This window comes from Pteronotus mesoamericanus, unplaced genomic scaffold (assembly GCF_021234165.1).
Source record: "Pteronotus mesoamericanus isolate MK-2021 breed Mesoamerican mustached bat unplaced genomic scaffold, CSHL_Meso_final scaffold_21, whole genome shotgun sequence".
Classification (NCBI taxonomy): Eukaryota; Metazoa; Chordata; class Mammalia; order Chiroptera; family Mormoopidae; genus Pteronotus; species Pteronotus mesoamericanus.
This window is the reverse complement of record NW_026555310.1, coordinates 32,155,007-32,171,809: the sequence shown is the minus strand read 5'-3', so window position 1 is coordinate 32,171,809 and position 16,803 is coordinate 32,155,007. Positions and strand designations below refer to the sequence as shown.

The 16,803-nt window shown below is 48.6% G+C and overlaps 2 protein-coding genes and 1 long non-coding RNA gene across 4 annotated transcripts in view; 1 reads left to right on the top strand and 2 right to left on the bottom strand.

Moving 5' to 3' along the window:
• Window positions 1-8,126: 8,126 nt before the first annotated feature.
• LOC129084770 (uncharacterized) lies at window positions 8,127-9,472 on the bottom strand. The gene is made up of 3 exons (XR_008530627.1): window positions 9,207-9,472; window positions 8,860-8,946; window positions 8,127-8,779 (listed from the first exon to the last, which is right to left on the bottom strand). It is a non-coding gene; the product is annotated as an uncharacterized LOC129084770 (long non-coding RNA).
• Window positions 9,473-9,984: 512 nt separating this feature from the next.
• On the bottom strand, window positions 9,985-14,857 carry RBP5 (retinol binding protein 5). Its single transcript, XM_054591469.1, has 4 exons — window positions 14,642-14,857; window positions 14,175-14,353; window positions 11,517-11,618; window positions 9,985-11,060 (listed from the first exon to the last, which is right to left on the bottom strand). Exons 1-4 carry the CDS (start codon window positions 14,712-14,714, stop codon window positions 11,007-11,009), a joined length of 408 nt encoding a protein of 135 aa, XP_054447444.1. The 5' UTR covers window positions 14,715-14,857; the 3' UTR covers window positions 9,985-11,006.
• The window catches only part of CLSTN3 (calsyntenin 3), a 29,287-nt gene continuing 23,529 nt past the window's right edge, over window positions 11,046-16,803 (top strand). The window contains exon 1 of one of the 2 annotated variants that reach the window (XM_054591468.1): window positions 11,046-11,229. Coding sequence is in view for 1 of the 2 variants with exons in the window: in XM_054591467.1 (XP_054447442.1) it covers window positions 16,668-16,731 (64 nt within the window). In the remaining variant the exon portion in view is untranslated. Of the gene's footprint in view, window positions 11,230-16,385; window positions 16,732-16,803 lie in introns of those variants that run through there. The other variant, XM_054591467.1, reaches the window with a different exon arrangement.

The window sequence follows — 16,803 nt, the reverse complement described above, 5'->3', positions numbered from 1 at the left end:
AGGCCTTAAAAAAAAAAAAAAAACAACCCTCCAGGGCAAGAAGGGACAACTGTTCTGATTTGTATGGGACTGAGGGCTTTTGGGAGATGTGAGGAAGATCTGGGTGACCCAGAACGGTTGGTCACCATAAATGGACAAGGGTTAAAGTGCTGGGTAGAGGCCCAGTGTGAAAGAGGGCAGGGAGCCAAGAGGGTGAAGTGACAGTGACTGTACCTATAGCCGGTGTCTGGAGCAGCCCATGGCCTGGATGTCATCCCTGCTTTCAGGAATCTAACACTTTGAATATGAGGGCCTGTCCTGGTCCCATCCAGGCGGTGTAGCTGCAACGAATGCTAGGATCGGGGAGAAGGCCTCCAGGGACTTGGGGCTGGGAAGGAGCCTGTTGGTTTGTGTGCAGCTGATCACTGCAGGCCCGTGAGGGGCTGGGCTGGGGAGTCGTACCCCTACCTTGCTTTCAGAACCACTTCTCTTGCTCTGGGGCCTCTGCCTTAGCTGGCAGGAAGCCAGAAGTGGCTGTTGCTCTGCAGTGTGCAGCTTTGGGCAGGAGAAGAAGAAGTAGCTGCCCAAGTAATTATGGCTGAGATGCAGGCACCAGGGCTCTTCAGGGCTGACACTGCTTGGGATGGTACCCTGTCCACATCTGGGAGCGGGGAGAGGGGAGAACAAGGAGTTGGTGATTGGGCTCTGGAGCCTCAGGGAGGGGAGCCGGTCTGAGGGAGAGCTTGCATTCTTTTCTTAATTTTATCATCACGAAAGGCATTTGCTCAGCTTGATCTCTCTGGAGGCACAGGTTGGTCCTGGGACAGGTTGTGGGGGCTATAGGACTGAGCCTGCACCACCTCCCTGAGCTCCAAGCTCTACATGTGGCTGTTCTCTCGTTGTGGGATGCCTGGATCACAGTCAGGTTGTAAGCCACTTGACTGTCTCAGATATTTCTACCCTTGTTCCCTGAACAATGAGTACATGGGGCAGACTCTGGGCAGACTCCAGTCAGCCTAGCTAAAACTAAAAGAATGTAACTTTAATGTGTGCTATTGCTCATCTCAAGACAGTTTTGCAGTTTGAGGTAAGCCAAGTTGAAAAAAGGCAGTACTCTTTGGAAGAATATCACAGAATCCATGGTCTTTTAAAAATCCTCACCTGAGTATATGTTTATTGATTTTAGGGGAAGGGGGAGAGAGAGACAGAGAATACGCCCTGACTAGGGGTAGAACCTACAACCTAGGCATGTATCCTGACTGGGGATCGAAATCACAACCTTTCTTGGTGTATGCGATGATGCTCCAACCAACTGAGCAACCTGGCCAGGGCCAGAATCCATAGTCTTTATAACTTATCAATCATCACATCTAGGATACAATCCAAAATTACTCCAAAAATAAAGAAACAAAAACACAAACCATGTTCAAGAGAAAAGACAACAGTGCCCATCCCCTAAGATGACCCGGATGTTGGATTCAGTACCAAAGAAATTTAGCACACAAAGATACAAAGAAAACATGCTCATATTAAAGAAAAACAAACAGGAACATAAGCACAGAAATAGGAACTCTAAAAAAGAACCAAATGTAAATTCTAGGATGAAAAGATGCAATATATGGAATTAAAAATAACATCACTGGAGGGACTTAATAGAAGAATGGAGATTGCAGAAGAAAGAGTCAGTGACCTTGAAAGTAGATAAACAGAAATTATTCAATCTGAAAAAGAGAGGAAGAAAATGTTTTTAATGAGCAGAAACTGAGGGACCTATGGGACAATATAAAAGAAAAAACTCTAATAGGTGACTTCTTGGGTCCCAGAAGGAGAGAAGAGAAAGAGGCAAAAAAAAAAAAAAAAAAAAAAACCACATTTGAAGAAATAATGAATGGAAAATTCCCAGCTTTTGGAAATGGCATGTATAGGTTCAAGGAGCTCAGCAAACTCGAAACAGAATTGAAAATAAACAAAAAAAAGCACACGAGGCCCATAAGAGTCACATTGCTGGAAACCAAAGATAAAAAGCAAATCTTGAAGGCATCCAGAGAAAAGGAACACACCACAAACACAGAGCAACATTTTCAATGTCACTGCTTTCTCATCAAAAACGACACAGAGCAGAAGGCAGTAGAACAACATCTTTAAATGTTGGGGGAAAAAAAATCAACGCAGAGTTGTTTTTCCAGTGAAAATATTCTTCAAGAATGAAGATGAAATAAAATCATCTTCAGAAAAAAAGAAACCTTAGGGAATTTGTCATCAGTAGATCTGCATTATGAGAGCTGTTCAAGTTCTTCAGGCCAAAGGCAAAGGAATCCAGATGGAAGAACACAGCGGCTGGATGGGCAAAGAGACATGGTAAATTTGTAGGTAAATATAAAATATATATATTAATGTCTTAAAAATACACATGCCTGTTTAAAGAAAAAAATTATAGGATTGCAGGGTTTATAACATGTAGATGTGACATACATGGAAATCGTAGCATAAAGGATGAGGATACTCATACAGCTACCAAGTTTCTTCATCCAACTATAAGTCTAAAAGGATTCAGACGTAAAGGGTGCAGTTTTCTCCTGGGTGGTGGTTTTCTATCTGTGGTCTGGGGAGCTCTGGGTGTCTCTGAGATCCTTCCAGGGGGTTATGATGTCAAAATTATTTTCATAACTATACTAAGATATTATTTGCTGGTTTTTCCCTCTTTGTCACATGAGCATACCAGGGAGTGACCAGAGGCCACATGAGGTGTGACGACATTGTCCCTTCACAACTAATGGAATGTGTGCTTACGTATCCTTATGTTTTAAAATTTTTCTCAGTGAATATGAATAAATATTCACTGAGAAAATTTTTTATACAGTGAATATGAATAAATACAACCTACATAGACAAAACTTCTTCAGGGTTCTCAGTGATTTTTAAGGGTATAAAGTTTGAGAACAACTGCCCTAGAGTGACCGCTAAAAAAGAAACATTTTAATAAAGAAAGGCAAAGAGGCATGGCTAAAAGCAACAGATAAATTAAAATGGAATTCTGATCTCTAAACTGGTTTAATATGGTGAACTTGTTTGACCTATTAGGAATCGTCCTGGTTTGTCTGAGACTGAGGGGCTTCCTGCAACACGGGACTTCCAAACCCGCAACAGGTTGAGTCCCAGGCAAACTGGGAGAGCTGGTTATTTCTAATCCTTCACGTCTATTTTGCTCTCTTTCCCCTTAGCTAATATGAGCCAGTAAAGAGCCAAGTCCACATCTGCTCTATGTATGGGCCCCCAAATATAGGTTGAGAGGATTGAATAAAGGAAATAAAGGAAACGAGCTACAAGATTCTAAGTACACTATGTTCACAAAAATAGAAAACATGAGAAGAGTCTAAAATAATTGACTTATTAGAGGGCTGTGGGGTGATTTAAAAAAATGTTTCCCTGTTTAGTGAAATTTCTGTATAATGTTGTTAAATCACTTTAATAATTATAAAATATATGTATTTGAAATTATAATTGTGACCAGATGGCTCTTCTAAGGCAGACTAGGTTAAAAGGATGAAGTCATGGATCCTGAAGATGATGCTTAGACTTGGCTTCAGTGGCATCTTTAACTCATGTGATTAAAGAAGAACTTTTTGCCCTTGGCTATAAGCTTAGGCCAGGCAGGATCCTGCCAACCCTGGAGAGCCTGTCTCTGAAGACACCTGATGTCGTGCTGTCTCAGTTCATTCCCTCCATTGAATTTTGTTTCTCATTAACTGCAAAGGGGCAAAGGGCAGAAGCAGGGAGAGGGGGAGTCTTCAAAGTTGTGAGTTGGGTGCAGGGGAGGAGGGAGAGAAAGCAGAGGGAGTAGGTAGGCCTGAGTGTAGGAAGTGCATAAACATATTTTCAGAATTTGGATTTTTATTTTTGCTTTTATTTTTGCAATTTCTGCTGGTGCAGCCACTAGTTGTCCTGTTCGGAGAAGAGCCCAATGAGGGTGGGGGTTGTAGACCAGGGAGGTTTCCTGCAGCCTTTATTTTGATCTTAAAGAGGAAGGAAAGGGGATACCTGCCTGTCTTCGAACATCACCCTTTAGACTTCTAGGAGGGCAGACACTGAGATGTGGGCTCCTGGTACTGGGTGCTCAGATAGTGTCTGGGCTTAGGGTTCGCATGGAAGAGCCTATGATACTGAGTTTAGAGTCCTACCATTTTGTGGCTGGTCAGGCTTTTACTGCCATAAGTCACTGATTACTCTTTTTTTTTTTTTTTTGCTAGCTTGGCAAAAATTCAGGCTATGATGCTAGGATGAGGGTCATTTGTAATGAAATTCAAGATTGAGAATATGTGTTTGTTATCTGTTGTGTCACAAATCACACGCTTAGCATTTTAAAACAACAAATGTATTATCTTACACATTATCTGAGGAAATCAGAAGGGCATAGACGAGTGGTTTTGGCTCAGAGCCTCTCACAAGGCTTCATTCAAGGTGCTGGCCAGGGCGGCAGCCATCTGAAGGTTTGCCCCGGGCTGGAGGGTCTGCATCTGAGATGCGTCACTCCTGTGGTTGTGAGCAGGAGGCCTCCGTTCCTTGACACATGGCCCTCTTCATAGGACACTTGACTCTCTGCATCGTATGGCAGCTGGTTTTCCCCAGAGTAATCTAAGATGGAGCAAGGCTGAGCCCCAACTATCTTTTTAAAAACGTTTTAAGTGTATAATACAATATTTTAGCTATAGGCATAACACTGTACAGAAAATCCAAAATACATTTTATAACCCAGCCTTGGAGGTGACATAGTATCACTTCTACCATATTCAGTTCTTCACACAGACCAACCCCGATTCACTGAGGGAGGGGAAGGACGGCACGGATGGGCGTGCCAGGAAGCAGGGGTCACTGGGGCCATCTGGGAGGCTGGCTGTCTCAGAAGCAGATGTGTTATTTTAGTACAGTAAATGCAGGATGTTATTTTTTGCTAGGGATGCTGTATTTCAGATGCATTAACCCGAAGCCACAGTGCCCTTGGTGAGCCTGGCCTTCTCCTCCCCATCTTAAGATCTGAAGGGCCCCTTCACCCATCTCCGTCGAGAGGCAGGGCTGTGGAGAGGGAAGAATGACCCACAGGAGACAAAACACAAGAGGAGCAGGGCTTTGGGAGAATAGGAAAGGGTTAAAAAGGACCAAGAAGCTATTGAAAAGGAGAGGGGATGGACCCGAAGGAGAAGCACCAGACAGAATGCCTTTTCCAACCTGGGGCTTTGGGTGGATTTTCAAGCCCGAGTCCAGCCCTTCAGTAAAGGACTCTAAACATACTGCGAATGTGCCTTGCTTGCTAATAGCAAGGCAGTTCCACTGTATTCTCCTCTATCCCTTCCTTCTACAGGAGGAGTTTATGGGTGAGGCTGCGTTTGGACCTCAGATAATCAGCTTGTGTATTAGTCTCTGTTCTTGTTCCCTTTGTTTCCACAAGACTATAATAAATCCTTATTCAAACAATGCACCCTTGTCCCGTCTGTGCTACTCAGAAAGAAAGGGGTGGTGGGGAAAGGGGGTGGTGATTGGCAGTGTTGGTGAGGGGAGCCACCTGGAGGAGGAGTGAGTGCTTTGGGACCTAGCAGCCCCTTCTCATCTTGGGGCTCTCTCTTCATTAGGAACCTCACAGGATAAGCTCTAGTTACATTCAACAAGACAGTAGTTTCCTTACAGCTGGGCCAAGAGGGAGCCAGGGTTTTCTGATAATAGCGGGGAAGGAGAGTAGAAGGACTAGAAGGCAAGAGAGTAGATCATTTATAGACATCAAGGCAGAATGGACCAGTCCTGTGAGGAAACAAAGTCACGCAGAGTAAAATAATTTGCCCAAGATGACAGTGACTCTTCATTCAGTGCTTTTAGCTCTGCTCTGTCTGCTTGCCTGAGTCAAGGAATAAGGAATACCCACGGCTATTGTCATATGCATGAAGCAGAGAGAGAGAGAGAGAGGGAGAGAGAGAGAGAGGAAGGTGCTGGCTCGCAGCAGTCTTCTAGAACAGCGGATGGAAAGGCCACACCGACAATACACGCACCTCTCCCCACATACTGTATGTAGAAGAGATGTGTGCAACACAGACTTATGAGGGTCATGCACCTTTGTGTGAAAGGAAAACTGTGCAGTTGATGCTCAAGTCAATCCTCTGCCTTCTGGCTCGTGTCTCATGTAGGGAGAGCTGGTGAGGTCCAAACTAAAGCACGAATGGAAGAATCACTGGGGCTTGGTTAGGGTAGAAAGGTGACAGGAGATATGCTGCAGGGGAGCAGGGGCAGGAGGGTGGAGGACTCTCAGGCAAGAGCAAACCATGAGGAAAAAACCCCAGGGCAGGGGAGAGGGTGCTGGCATCCATAGGGAAGATGGGTAAGGAGCCAGGGGGAGTGGAGGAAAAATGTCTGCACCTGCAGCTGGTGACTGGAGGAGTGTGGGGCCTGGACCCAGCCTCGGCCGTGGGGGCCCAGCCCCTTGATTTGTGTAGCTTCAGTGTGTACTGTGGCTGAGGAGTCCAAGAGGGACTCTGGTGGCTTTGGAGGCTGATGGCTTTGTGTAGAGCTGACTCCGCAGTGGCCCTGAGTCTGGGCAGCTGCCTTGCCATCAGCTTCCCTCTCTCATGGGTGGGAAGGCAAGAGTGGCTGTTGCTCTGCAGCTTGTAGCCTCGCTGGCAGGAGTAAGAGTGACCCTCAACGTGGTGACGCAGGGACCCTGCAGGGTGACACATTTGTCCTCCTGGGGGTAAGGGGGTTACGGGATACATGGAGAGATTCTGGTTCTGAAGGCTTGCGGGAGGCAACAGCTGCCTTCTATCCCCATCACCCCTCAGATGTTTTATCTGCCTGGCCAACCAAGGTGAGGGCTCTACCATCTTTCAATCTTTGGTACCAGTCACTTACACTTTGGTATAAATATAAGCCACTGTGTGACCTCAGGGGCATCGGCAGTGATGCCTTATCCTTAACTGTAGAATAGAAGGCTTTGCTTCCAGTTAAGGGAATTTCAATCATCAAGTTAAGAGGTAGGAGATAATGAAAGTAATAATAGTTAACCTTTGTCAATGCTTACTCTATTCCAGGTAACATGCTGAGTGATTTTGCCTGGAACCTTTACAAAATTCCTAGGAGGAAGGAAGTATCCTTGGTACTGCCTTGTATGACCAGCACATGTAGCTTGTTTACTTTAGGTCAGCGGCTTGTGTCTTCTCAAACTGCTAGTTAGAAATGGCTCTTTGACACGGGAGCCTGCTCACCTGACCATTATGTAATTCTCCCTCGCAATTATGGGTGCCATTTTGGGTTCATCTAGGGTCTCTGAGCCAAGTGGTTTATCCATGAACCCAGTGGTCTGGCTATGCTGCTGACCTCCAGCTTGGGCACTACCCACTGGGGACAGAACTGAAGGTGCTAGGGCTCCCCCTCTTCCTAGTGGCCAGAACAAAAGTGGGGGGAGGGGGACTTGAGGCTTGGGACTAGGTGGGTAGGTGGAGGCAGGAGTCTCACTCCCAGGTAGATGGTGGGCCAGGAAGTCCTTGAGAGAACAGAGGTCTCCTTGTTCTTGCTGGAAGGGTGAATGTGGAAGGTCAGCTCCATCTCCTGGCCCTGGAAACTAAATGGCTTCGGGTGACAGTTCATATTCAGTGTGGAGAACAGGGGCCCGTAGAGCCAGCCCAGAGCCCTTCTGTGGACTGAGATTCAAGCAAGCAGGAGGGAGAGCCTGATGGGTGCTGGTTCTGGCCCTTGGCCAGGCAGGGCCATTGCTTGCACCTCTGGCTTCAGAGGCCATGGCTACCATCTTTGCTTATTTCTTTCCGCCCTCCATGCAAACCCAGGTCGGCTACACCAGAGACCTGCACAGAACCTATTGATTTGTCCATTGGGCTCCCTTGCCCTTTTACCTCCTGCTGTACCTGTGCACTCTTGCTGATCCTCTCTTGTCCATAATCATGACACAGCCCTGGGGTGGCTCCACCTCAGTGCTCAGGGACTCTGATGGCATGATGTCATGATTGAGAGGACTATGGTGGCGGGAAGTTGGGAGAGATGTCCCAGAGAGCTGAGTATGGGTATTGGAGGTGGTCCTTAGGCTAGGCAGGACCAGTGAGCTCCAGAGGAGGAAGAACAGCCTGTAGAAGGTCGGGGGGTGGGGGTGGGAGGGGCCAGGCCATAGTCAGGGGCAGCCCCCATGCTCATCTTCATCCTCAGCCATGTCAGGGACTTCTGCCTCTTACTGACCTTTTGGTCTTTAAGCCTAGAGCAGGTGGAGTTCTTGCCTCTTAGGAAGGGGATAACATTTGGGTGGGGAAAGGGGTCAATGTGGACAGGCCTGTGTTCTTTCTTGGGATCCTAGTATTTGCAGTGGCCTCAAAGTGTCCCCAGGATCAGGCTCCTGGCTGGGATGGTCTTTGTATTTTAGGGTTGAGGGATTTCCTGCACATGGGCTGATGGGAGAGGGGGACAACTGGTGAGGAGTACATGGCTACACTGCTCCTCCTGCCTCCTCTTGGGCCCTCTCCCAGAATGTGAAGCCTGAGTCCTTAGGCAGCATGTGGTTCTCTGCTTCAGAGGACACACACCTGCTCCAGTCTTCCTGTCCACTGTTGGCCAGTTTCTTCTGAGCAGAGGTATCTGGATTGACCCAAAGGATCATTTGGCACTCAGGCTACAAGGTTGTTGGTGTCTGGGTGGAGTGGGAGTGGGAGTGGGAGTGGGATAGGGGCCTGGCATGAGGCTGGCTTCGATGGGTGCAGTTATTTCATCTCACATGGAAATAGACATCTTGGATTTCTGATCATTTCCCTGGGATCGAAGACTGATTAAAAAGAAAAAAAATCAGAGTCAGTCCTGGTATCTACAGCTTTGTGTTCTCCTGAAGTGCGGGGTGAGACCCACCTTGGGATCCATCCATCCATCTATGGCTGTTGGCTCTTCCCTTTTCTTTACTCACATGTTGGTGCCCCTGGTGACCATCTTTTCTATCTGAGGATGAATGGAACAGGCTGATTTGAATGAGAGTAGGAGTCCTGTCAGGGTGAGTATGTAGGTTGGGAATTCGTGTGTGTGAGAGTGAGTGTCTGTGTGTGGGTCTAGTGGGGAATGGAGTATCCAAGAAAGTGGTGGAGGAGGGAGGACAACTTGGTGGATCTCTGGCTCCCACTGCAGTGAGAAGCGCCCCCTACTGCTCATAGGGGAAACAGCAGCCAGAGCCCTTCACTGTCTCAGTGTGCCCAGGCGCTCACCCTTTTGTAGATGTCTCGGAAGCTGCTCAGTCCTCCCCTGGTTGCTTGTGTTCCTTCAAGCCTCTGACTCCTGGAGGGGTGGGGTTGAGTGGACGATGTGGACCTTCAGTGTGGACGCTTGTGTCACAGGAGCTTTGGGGCACTGAGGCTGCTTTTACTTGGGCCTATCAGTCACCATGGAGGCCTTCAAGCTTCTGGGTCAGGGTCCTGGCAAGACTCCAGCGAGGGGCACTGAACTGGCATGAAGAGCACAGAGAACAGTCCTGTGGGGAGAGGCCTGGGCATGCACCGTGAACTCAGAGCGGCTGGGACAATGTGTTGACCTGGTGACTAAGGCAATGGGTGAAAATACTTGGAGCATCGTCCTTCAGCTTCTCTCTACCTTGGAAAGGGACAAGGTAGGGCCCAGGAGCCCTCAGAGGTTCTGATGGGCAGCTTGTCGGAGAGGTTGGCTCTGCACTCTCCACTCTGCTGAGGTCATCTGCAGAGAGGCTGGGCAAGGGATAAGCTATTTGGTTCCACTCAGTTCTGCTCTTGTTCTTTTCCAAATACATTGCAGGGTACATGGTAGGGTCAGTGTTGCAAGCCTAGTACTTCTTGGCCAGAGCCCCAGTGACTGTCCTGAATGTGTAGAGGGCCTAGTCTTTGCAGGAAGAGGGGGCAGAAGTGTTCAGCTAATGAACACAGGCCAAGGACTTTCCAACAATCCCGCCCCCCAACCCCAGCCAGGCTCTGTCCCCACACCACACTGAGTCCTCTTCACTCTGACTCTTGCTCCAAAGTACTTTTATTCTGAAAGAACCAAGGCCACTGGAAGTAGGGAGGTGCCAGAAGTTAGAGCTGGCCCTGAACTTGAATAGGCCCTATCTTTCTGGCTCTGAACTTGAATAGGACAGTGATTCTAGGACCTTAAGGGAGGGGCCTTGCTGTTCTCAGTTCTCCCCCTTATTCTCTGTCTCCAGTCTAGCTGGATTTTAAGTAGAGGGTCTCTAGAGCCAGGTCTTTTGGTCTTTTTCCTACTGTTGCCTTCACATCCCCATGTTCCTTATCTTTCTAGCCCTTGGCCTTATATCTTCTATCTGCTTCCCTTTTCAGTCTTTTCTGGCCTTCTTGCTGCCTGCCCTTCTCAAAGCAGACATGGAAGCCAGGTCACTACTTAGAAGCTCCCCCAGTACTGTACGAAGCGTGTTATCCAGTCCCCTCCTTCTTCCCCAACATGTAGGATGAAAGTATAAGAGCCATAATGCAATCAGATGTTGGTAAACTGAACTCTCTGCAGGTAGGGCTGTGCCTTGGGCATTTTTCCATTGAGCATATGATGCCTTCTTCCAAAACAAGGACAAGGAAATGAACAAAAAGACTACCATTAGCTCCTGTTTAAATTCTTGAACCCCAGGCACAGTTTTCCAAAAGGTCCACCAGGATAGTTTTCACTAACCGCCAAATGCTCAAAGCTTAGTTCTTTCTTAGATGGAAAAATAAGAGGCCAGATGAACTAAAGACAGTTGAGATTGGTTATTCTCAAGAGCCTTTTCCCCTTTGCCTGTTTCTTTCATACAGGAGGCCAGACCTTGAACTGGATATCAGGTCACTATCGGGCAGTGTGAGAAAGAAATGACTTTGGCCTTGGGGGCTGCAAGTTATAGATTAACATGGGGGGGGGGTGACAAGGGACTCAGAGGGAGGGAAAGTGGCCTGAGAAAGGGACTGATGACCTGGGACAATCTGGGCTTAAAGGGGCACAAGCAAGAGGAGTCTGGGGACCGGTGCTGTCTGGAGCAGCCCTCGGCTCCTCTCCGGCTACTTGACCTTCCTGAAGACCTGCTCGCACACTGCATCCCTTGCAGTCAGTTCCTGGGGATAAAGTAGGAATGATGAGGGGAAAGAACTTGCCAGCTGGAGCTACTTTCTCAGGATCCTTGACCTCTATTTAATCTTTCAGGATAAATCAGCTAGAGCATTTGATAAATAAGGAATTGTATCATTGTTCCAGACCTCAACTTTTCACTCCAGAGGAAGGAAGGTAGCTGGGTCAGGGAATGGGAAATGGTGCAGCCTCCATCTCTCCAGTTATGATTTATGGACATTCAGTTGACTTGTAGCCAGGGCCCATCTTGGCCACTCTATTTTACCTTCTCTCTGCTCTTCCCAGTGCTCTTGTTTCCCTTCCTTGGTTGCTATCTTTGGAAAGGGGGCAGGAGTTGAAGTAGTAGACCTATCTGATTTGTGCAAAGGAATGAATCCTAGCTGGGGGGCCCTCTCCCAGACATACTCCTTTGGGTCCCCTTTCCCAGACCTCACCCAGCTTACCAGGTACAACTTCTCTCCTTCCAGCCAGTGCTTCCAGCCTCGGTTAGGCACCTCCCCTTTCTGCACACAGACCAGCTGCTCCTCCTCCCAGGTTACTATGGTCTATAGGCAGGGCAGGAATAAAGGAAGACTGAAGGGCAGTCCCACTCACCCTGGCTGGGCTGCCCCCTTTCCCACCACGGCAGATACTGTCTTGCTCCAGCCCTTTCATTCTGAGTGAGAAAGTTGCTCTGATTTAGGATTTCCATCCCCCACTCCTAAGAGCCACTGAGGAGGGGGCACAGTTTGTCTATAGTGGGACAGAGATGGAGCAGAATAACCAGGATGAAATTGGGGAGTGGGTGATGAAGAATGGGGACTTTGTCCTCTGGATCCTTCTGGTTGACCTTGGAGGGGATTTGGGAAAGAAAAAAGATAAGCTGGGAGTCCCACCAAGGAATCTCTTCTTTTTTCTCAGTTTCAAGAACAGCTGAAGTGTCTCTGAGAAGGAAGGATCAAGCCCCCTGAGTCAGAGCTGGTTGAGCCTGGGCATTCCAATCAACATTTATTGAGCCTTCCATAAGATAGACTCTGCTAAACAAGGAGCTCAAAATCTTGATCAGGTAGAGCAGCAAATGGGTATCTGTGATACTAGACAAGCCTGTTGGGGATGTGTGTGAGGAAAAAAGAGCAGAATCTTCAAGGAAGTGAGGAGTTAATTAGTTTGGAGTTGATGGGAAATTTTTAGCAAGGAAAGTAACAGTAGAGAGGCAAGAAAAGAAGGCAAATAGTTCTCAGAGGCTCTAACCTAGTGTGCACATGGGAAGGAACCTCGTGGGCCATGTGAGGCCTATGGACCTTACCTGGAGTATAGTAGATGGTCATTGAAAGGGTTCAAGTAAGAGAATGACATGGACACTTTTTCGTGTTAGATAGGACCTTGTGGCTACAGTATGCAGAGGGGTTTAGAGAAGAGTTAAGACCGAGGACTAATTTTGGGCACCAGGTGAGAACTGAGGGCCTGAATTAGGATGGTGATAGTGAGAAAAGCTAGGAAGGAACAGAGGAGAGCCATGTGGAACAGCAGTGTTCAGTGGAAATGTGATGGGTCTTAAATGCAAGTCTTATATATAATTGAAACAGTTCTAGTAGCTATATTAGAAAAATAAGGAGCAACAGGTAAAATTAATTTTAATAATATATTTTATTTAACCTAAATTATGCAAAATATTATAATTTTAGCATGTACTCTATAAAAATTTCTGAGATATTTTACTTTCTCTTTTGTATTGTCTTAAAAATCCACTGTATATTTTACACTTGTAGTGTGCCTTAATTTGGACTAGTAACATTTAAAGTGTTTAATAGCTGTATATGGCTAGTAGCTAATGTATGGGAAAGTGTAGAAAAGTTATAAAGACTCCTTGATCAATTCGATGTGGTGGATACATTCATGTTGTGTGTGTGTGTTCAGAGTCCAGAAGTAACGGGTCATGAGATATTCACCGTTACTCCCAGCTCTTTTGTCCTGCTAGTTATTGCCATTAGTAGAGACAGGAAATACAAAAGCAGGAATAGGTTGGGGTAGGAAGATAATGACTTTGGGTTTCACCTTGGGTCATGCAGATGTAAACATTTTGCAGACAGTTAAAAACTTTACCCTGGAGCTCAGGAGGTAGGTCTGGCTGGAGAATACACATCAATGGCAGCCTGTAGTTGGTAGCTGCAAGCATGGGTGTAGATAACTGGGCCCATGGATGGTGTCCAGACAAGAGAGAGAAAGTCAAGCATAAAATACTGAGGAAAAACCCAGTTTAAGAAACTATTAGGGGACCTAGGGTCTGAAAAGGAGACCAAAAGGAACATGCAAGAAGCAGAAAGAAATGCAGCAGAGTGGATTTATAGAGGCTAAGGGGAAAAAGACTCTTTGGTGATGGATAGGGTCAAAGGCTAGAGGGTAAGCAAATGTTTGCTCATTTGCTTGAGGTGACCTGCTCTTTTTGTCCTTTGGGCTGGTGATAAGAGCTGGGCAGGCAGAGAGTGGGAGTGGAGAGCACCGGGAGTCTGTTATCCTGGGGACTCCACAGCCTGCCTTGGTGGTCATTTCCCCTGCTGTGGCTGGGTGAAGTCACAAAGATACCCATTTGCTGATCAGATATAGCAGCAAATGGCTATCTATGATACCAGGAAAGGCTGTTGAGGATGGGAGTGAGAAAGGAAGAGCAGAATCTTCAAGAAAGTGAGGAGTTAATTAGATTGAAGCTGATGGGAAATTTTTAGCAAGGAAAGTAACAGTAGAGAGGCAAGAAAAGAGGGCAAATAGTTCTCAGAGGCTCTAACCTAGTGTGCACATGGGCAGGACCCTCGTGGGCCATGTGAAGCCTATGAACCTTATCTGGAGTGTAGTAGATGGTCATTGAAAGGGTTCAAGTAAGGGAATGACATGGTCACTTTTACATGTTAGGTAGGTCCTTGTGGCTACAGTATGCAGAGGGGTTTAGAGAAGGGTTAAGACCGAGGACTAATTTTGGGCACCAGGTGAGAACTGAGGGCCTGAATTAGGATGGTGATAGTGAGAAAAGCTAGGAAGGAAAAGAAGGAAGATTGCTTTGCCCTGGATTGTTAAGAGGCACCTACCTGCTTATCCACATCCCCTCCCCCAAGCCTGAGGAAAGGTACCTGGCATTTTCGTCCATCCACCATCCTTAGGTCCTCTTCAAACTCAACTCCCACCTGGAATTCTATAACATAGTTGCGAAAGGTGCTGAGGGTCTTCACTGTTATGTGGTTGCCTTGATGGTCAATCTCTTTGTCGGGCTTGAGCAGCCGTGCTATCTTCCGCAGAGCCACGTTGATGTCTGTGGGGGTTATCTTTTAGTCAGGGTCCTCTCAGCCAGCCAGCCAGGGGTACCCCCACCTGCAGCAGCACCTCGGGGCCGTGAGCTTTCCCTCAGCTGGGTTTGGGCCGTGGATTTACTCCTTCCCAGCAATGTCCCGGGCTAGAGATGGATCCCAAGACAGGTGCCAGCTGCTGAGCCTTTCCACATGGTCCAACCCCGGCATTTCCCCTTCTCAGTGGGATGGAGAGGCAGGAAGGGAGAGGGAAAAGGGGAGAAAAAGGGGTCTGGGAATAGTGAGGCCGTTACTTAGGGCTTGCAGGTAATCCTCTATGTTCTTCTGCGAGACAAAGCAATAGTAGCCGGTGAGGTTGGGAGGCATTGTCCAAGCTGGCCAAGATGGAAATCAAGGTGTCAGGAGGATAGAGAAGACAGGATGAGGAGGGAGGGGAGTTGTCTGGCAGGTGGGGCTGAGAGACTCCAGGCTGGCCTCCACACAGAGAGACAGGCTTGTGTAAAGGTCTACGACCAGGGTTTTTATAGAGCTGGGGCCCTGTTGCAATAAGAGCTCCTACCAGACTTCCTCCCTCCCCTCATTATGAGTTTGGGCTGGTGTCTGCTGCCTGAGGGAGGGGCAGGGACTTGGCAAGGTTGTGCTTGACCTTGGCTTTTCCTGAGGAAGGAACCTGGGGCAGGATCTAGGGCTGTCAGTCATCCAAGACTTGAGCTTTTCCAAAGGTCAGTTTGGCTCCCAGCCCATTTCTGGAAAGCCTGGGAACCATACCAGAGCCCTGGGGAGGTGCTGCCCCCTGGGAGGAGCTCCTCTTGCTGTGTGGAGTGTGGGCTCTTCTGGGCTCACCCAGGGATGAGTTCTAGCAATATCCTGAGATCCTGGGACTGAGTAAGGGATCCTGAAAAGTATGAAGGTAGAAGGTGGGGGAAGAAGAAGGACAGCCAGCTGGCCAAGAGCCAAAGTGAAGAAATCCTATAGCACTGCCTCCTGCAACTCCTCCAGACAGCTTCCCTGAGCTGCACTCCAGACTCAGGCCTGTAAGGCCGTTCTGAAGGAGGTGGAGAAACTTCCCTTCCCAAGAGCAGAGGGGGCTGTCAGCAGCCTAAGGAGGTGTTGAGTTCCAAGGCCAGAGCCGAAGGTGAGGGAGGAGTTTGGTTGGCTATCCCTGGAGAATTTTACATTCTTTGGCTGGGGAGCCAGGGGTTTCCTTCTCCCCAGCCCCCAGCCCTTGGACAACCAACGCTTAACAGTATTCCCACGGTGGGAGGAGGTGTGCCTAAATTATTGTGTGCCCCGCCCCCAGTTCCCCCACTTCTCAAACATACCAACTTCTCTGGTTCCAGAATCAACTGGGTTGATTCATCATGGTTTAAGGTGGGAAATTCGGGAAGAGGGCGGCAGGGAGGGTAGGCAATGGGAAAAATTACACCTGGTGGTGAACTGCCCCGACAGGTGTGTGAACGCGCCTGGCACAAATATTTCACTTTTCCTCCAGTCCCACCGTCCTGCTGACCATCCCTTGGTTTCCTCAGAGAGACCTGGTTGAGGCTGGAAACTGAAAGGCTAGGATCTCTCGGGTTCAGACTGTGGTTTTTACTTCACGGTTCCCAGGAGGCACGCAGCAGGGACTTGCTGATGGAATGGGCTGTGTAAAGAGGTTAATGCAGAGTTGGGGGGTGGGGTGACGTGGAGACTGTTCCTCCTCGCCTCCCTCAGGTCTCCGTTGACGTCTCCCTTCCCCACCCCGGGTTTTCAGCTTCTCGATTCTCCCCATGTCCGTCTTCCCACCCCCTCCACGGCTTTCCAGCTTCCTCTCCAGCCCCCGCAGTTTCCTTGCTCCCGCAAATTGCAATCCCGGGAAAGAGCCATAACGCATTCTCCCGCCCCAGCTCCCCCGCCCATTGGTTTTCTCCCCCCCTGCAGCACCTGGCCCTCCCAGTCAACCGATTGGCCTGTGGCCCCATCAATCTTCGTCTGGCTGTGCTTACGTCATCCTGCAGTAGAGGGGATGGGGTGGGCAAGAGAGAGAGAGAGAGAGGGGGAGAGAGGTAGAGAGAGAGCGAGAGCGAGAGAGCTAGGACGCGGGGCTGGAGAGCGAACGAGAAGCCACTGCAAGTCCCCCACCTCAACCACCCAGGTTGGGGTCTGCCCAGGTCTGCTCTATGGAGTAGTGTGGGTGGCAGGCTCCTGTCTGTCTCTGCCCTGCTGCCCGCTTTCTTCCCTCCCCTCCCTGCATCCCTCCCCCAAGGTGCACTAAGGGGCTGGAGGCTCCCAGGGGGGAGTAATCGCCTGGCCCTGCCCTGCCCTACACCGCACCATACCATGACCCTCCTGCTGCTGCCCCTCTTGCTGGCCTCCCTACTTCCCTTCAGCTCCTGTAACAAAGGTGAGTGAGGTGGGAGGTGGGGGCACTAAGAGAGGGGTATCAGGCAAAACGATGTGGGGTAGGGGTGGGCAG

Excerpts from the sequence above, each read along its gene's own strand:
- RBP5 (XM_054591469.1), bottom strand. The coding sequence starts at position 14,714 with ATGCCTCCCAACCTCACCGGCTACTATTGCTTTGTCTCGCAGAAGAAC. Across the intron at positions 14,354-14,641 it reads GGATTACCTGCAAGCCCTAA|ACATCAACGTGGCTCTGCGG; the intron begins GTAACGGCCTCA and ends TAACCCCCACAG. Across the intron at positions 11,619-14,174 it reads TGGATGGACGAAAATGCCAG|ACCATAGTAACCTGGGAGGA; the intron begins GTACCTTTCCTC and ends CCCTGCCTATAG.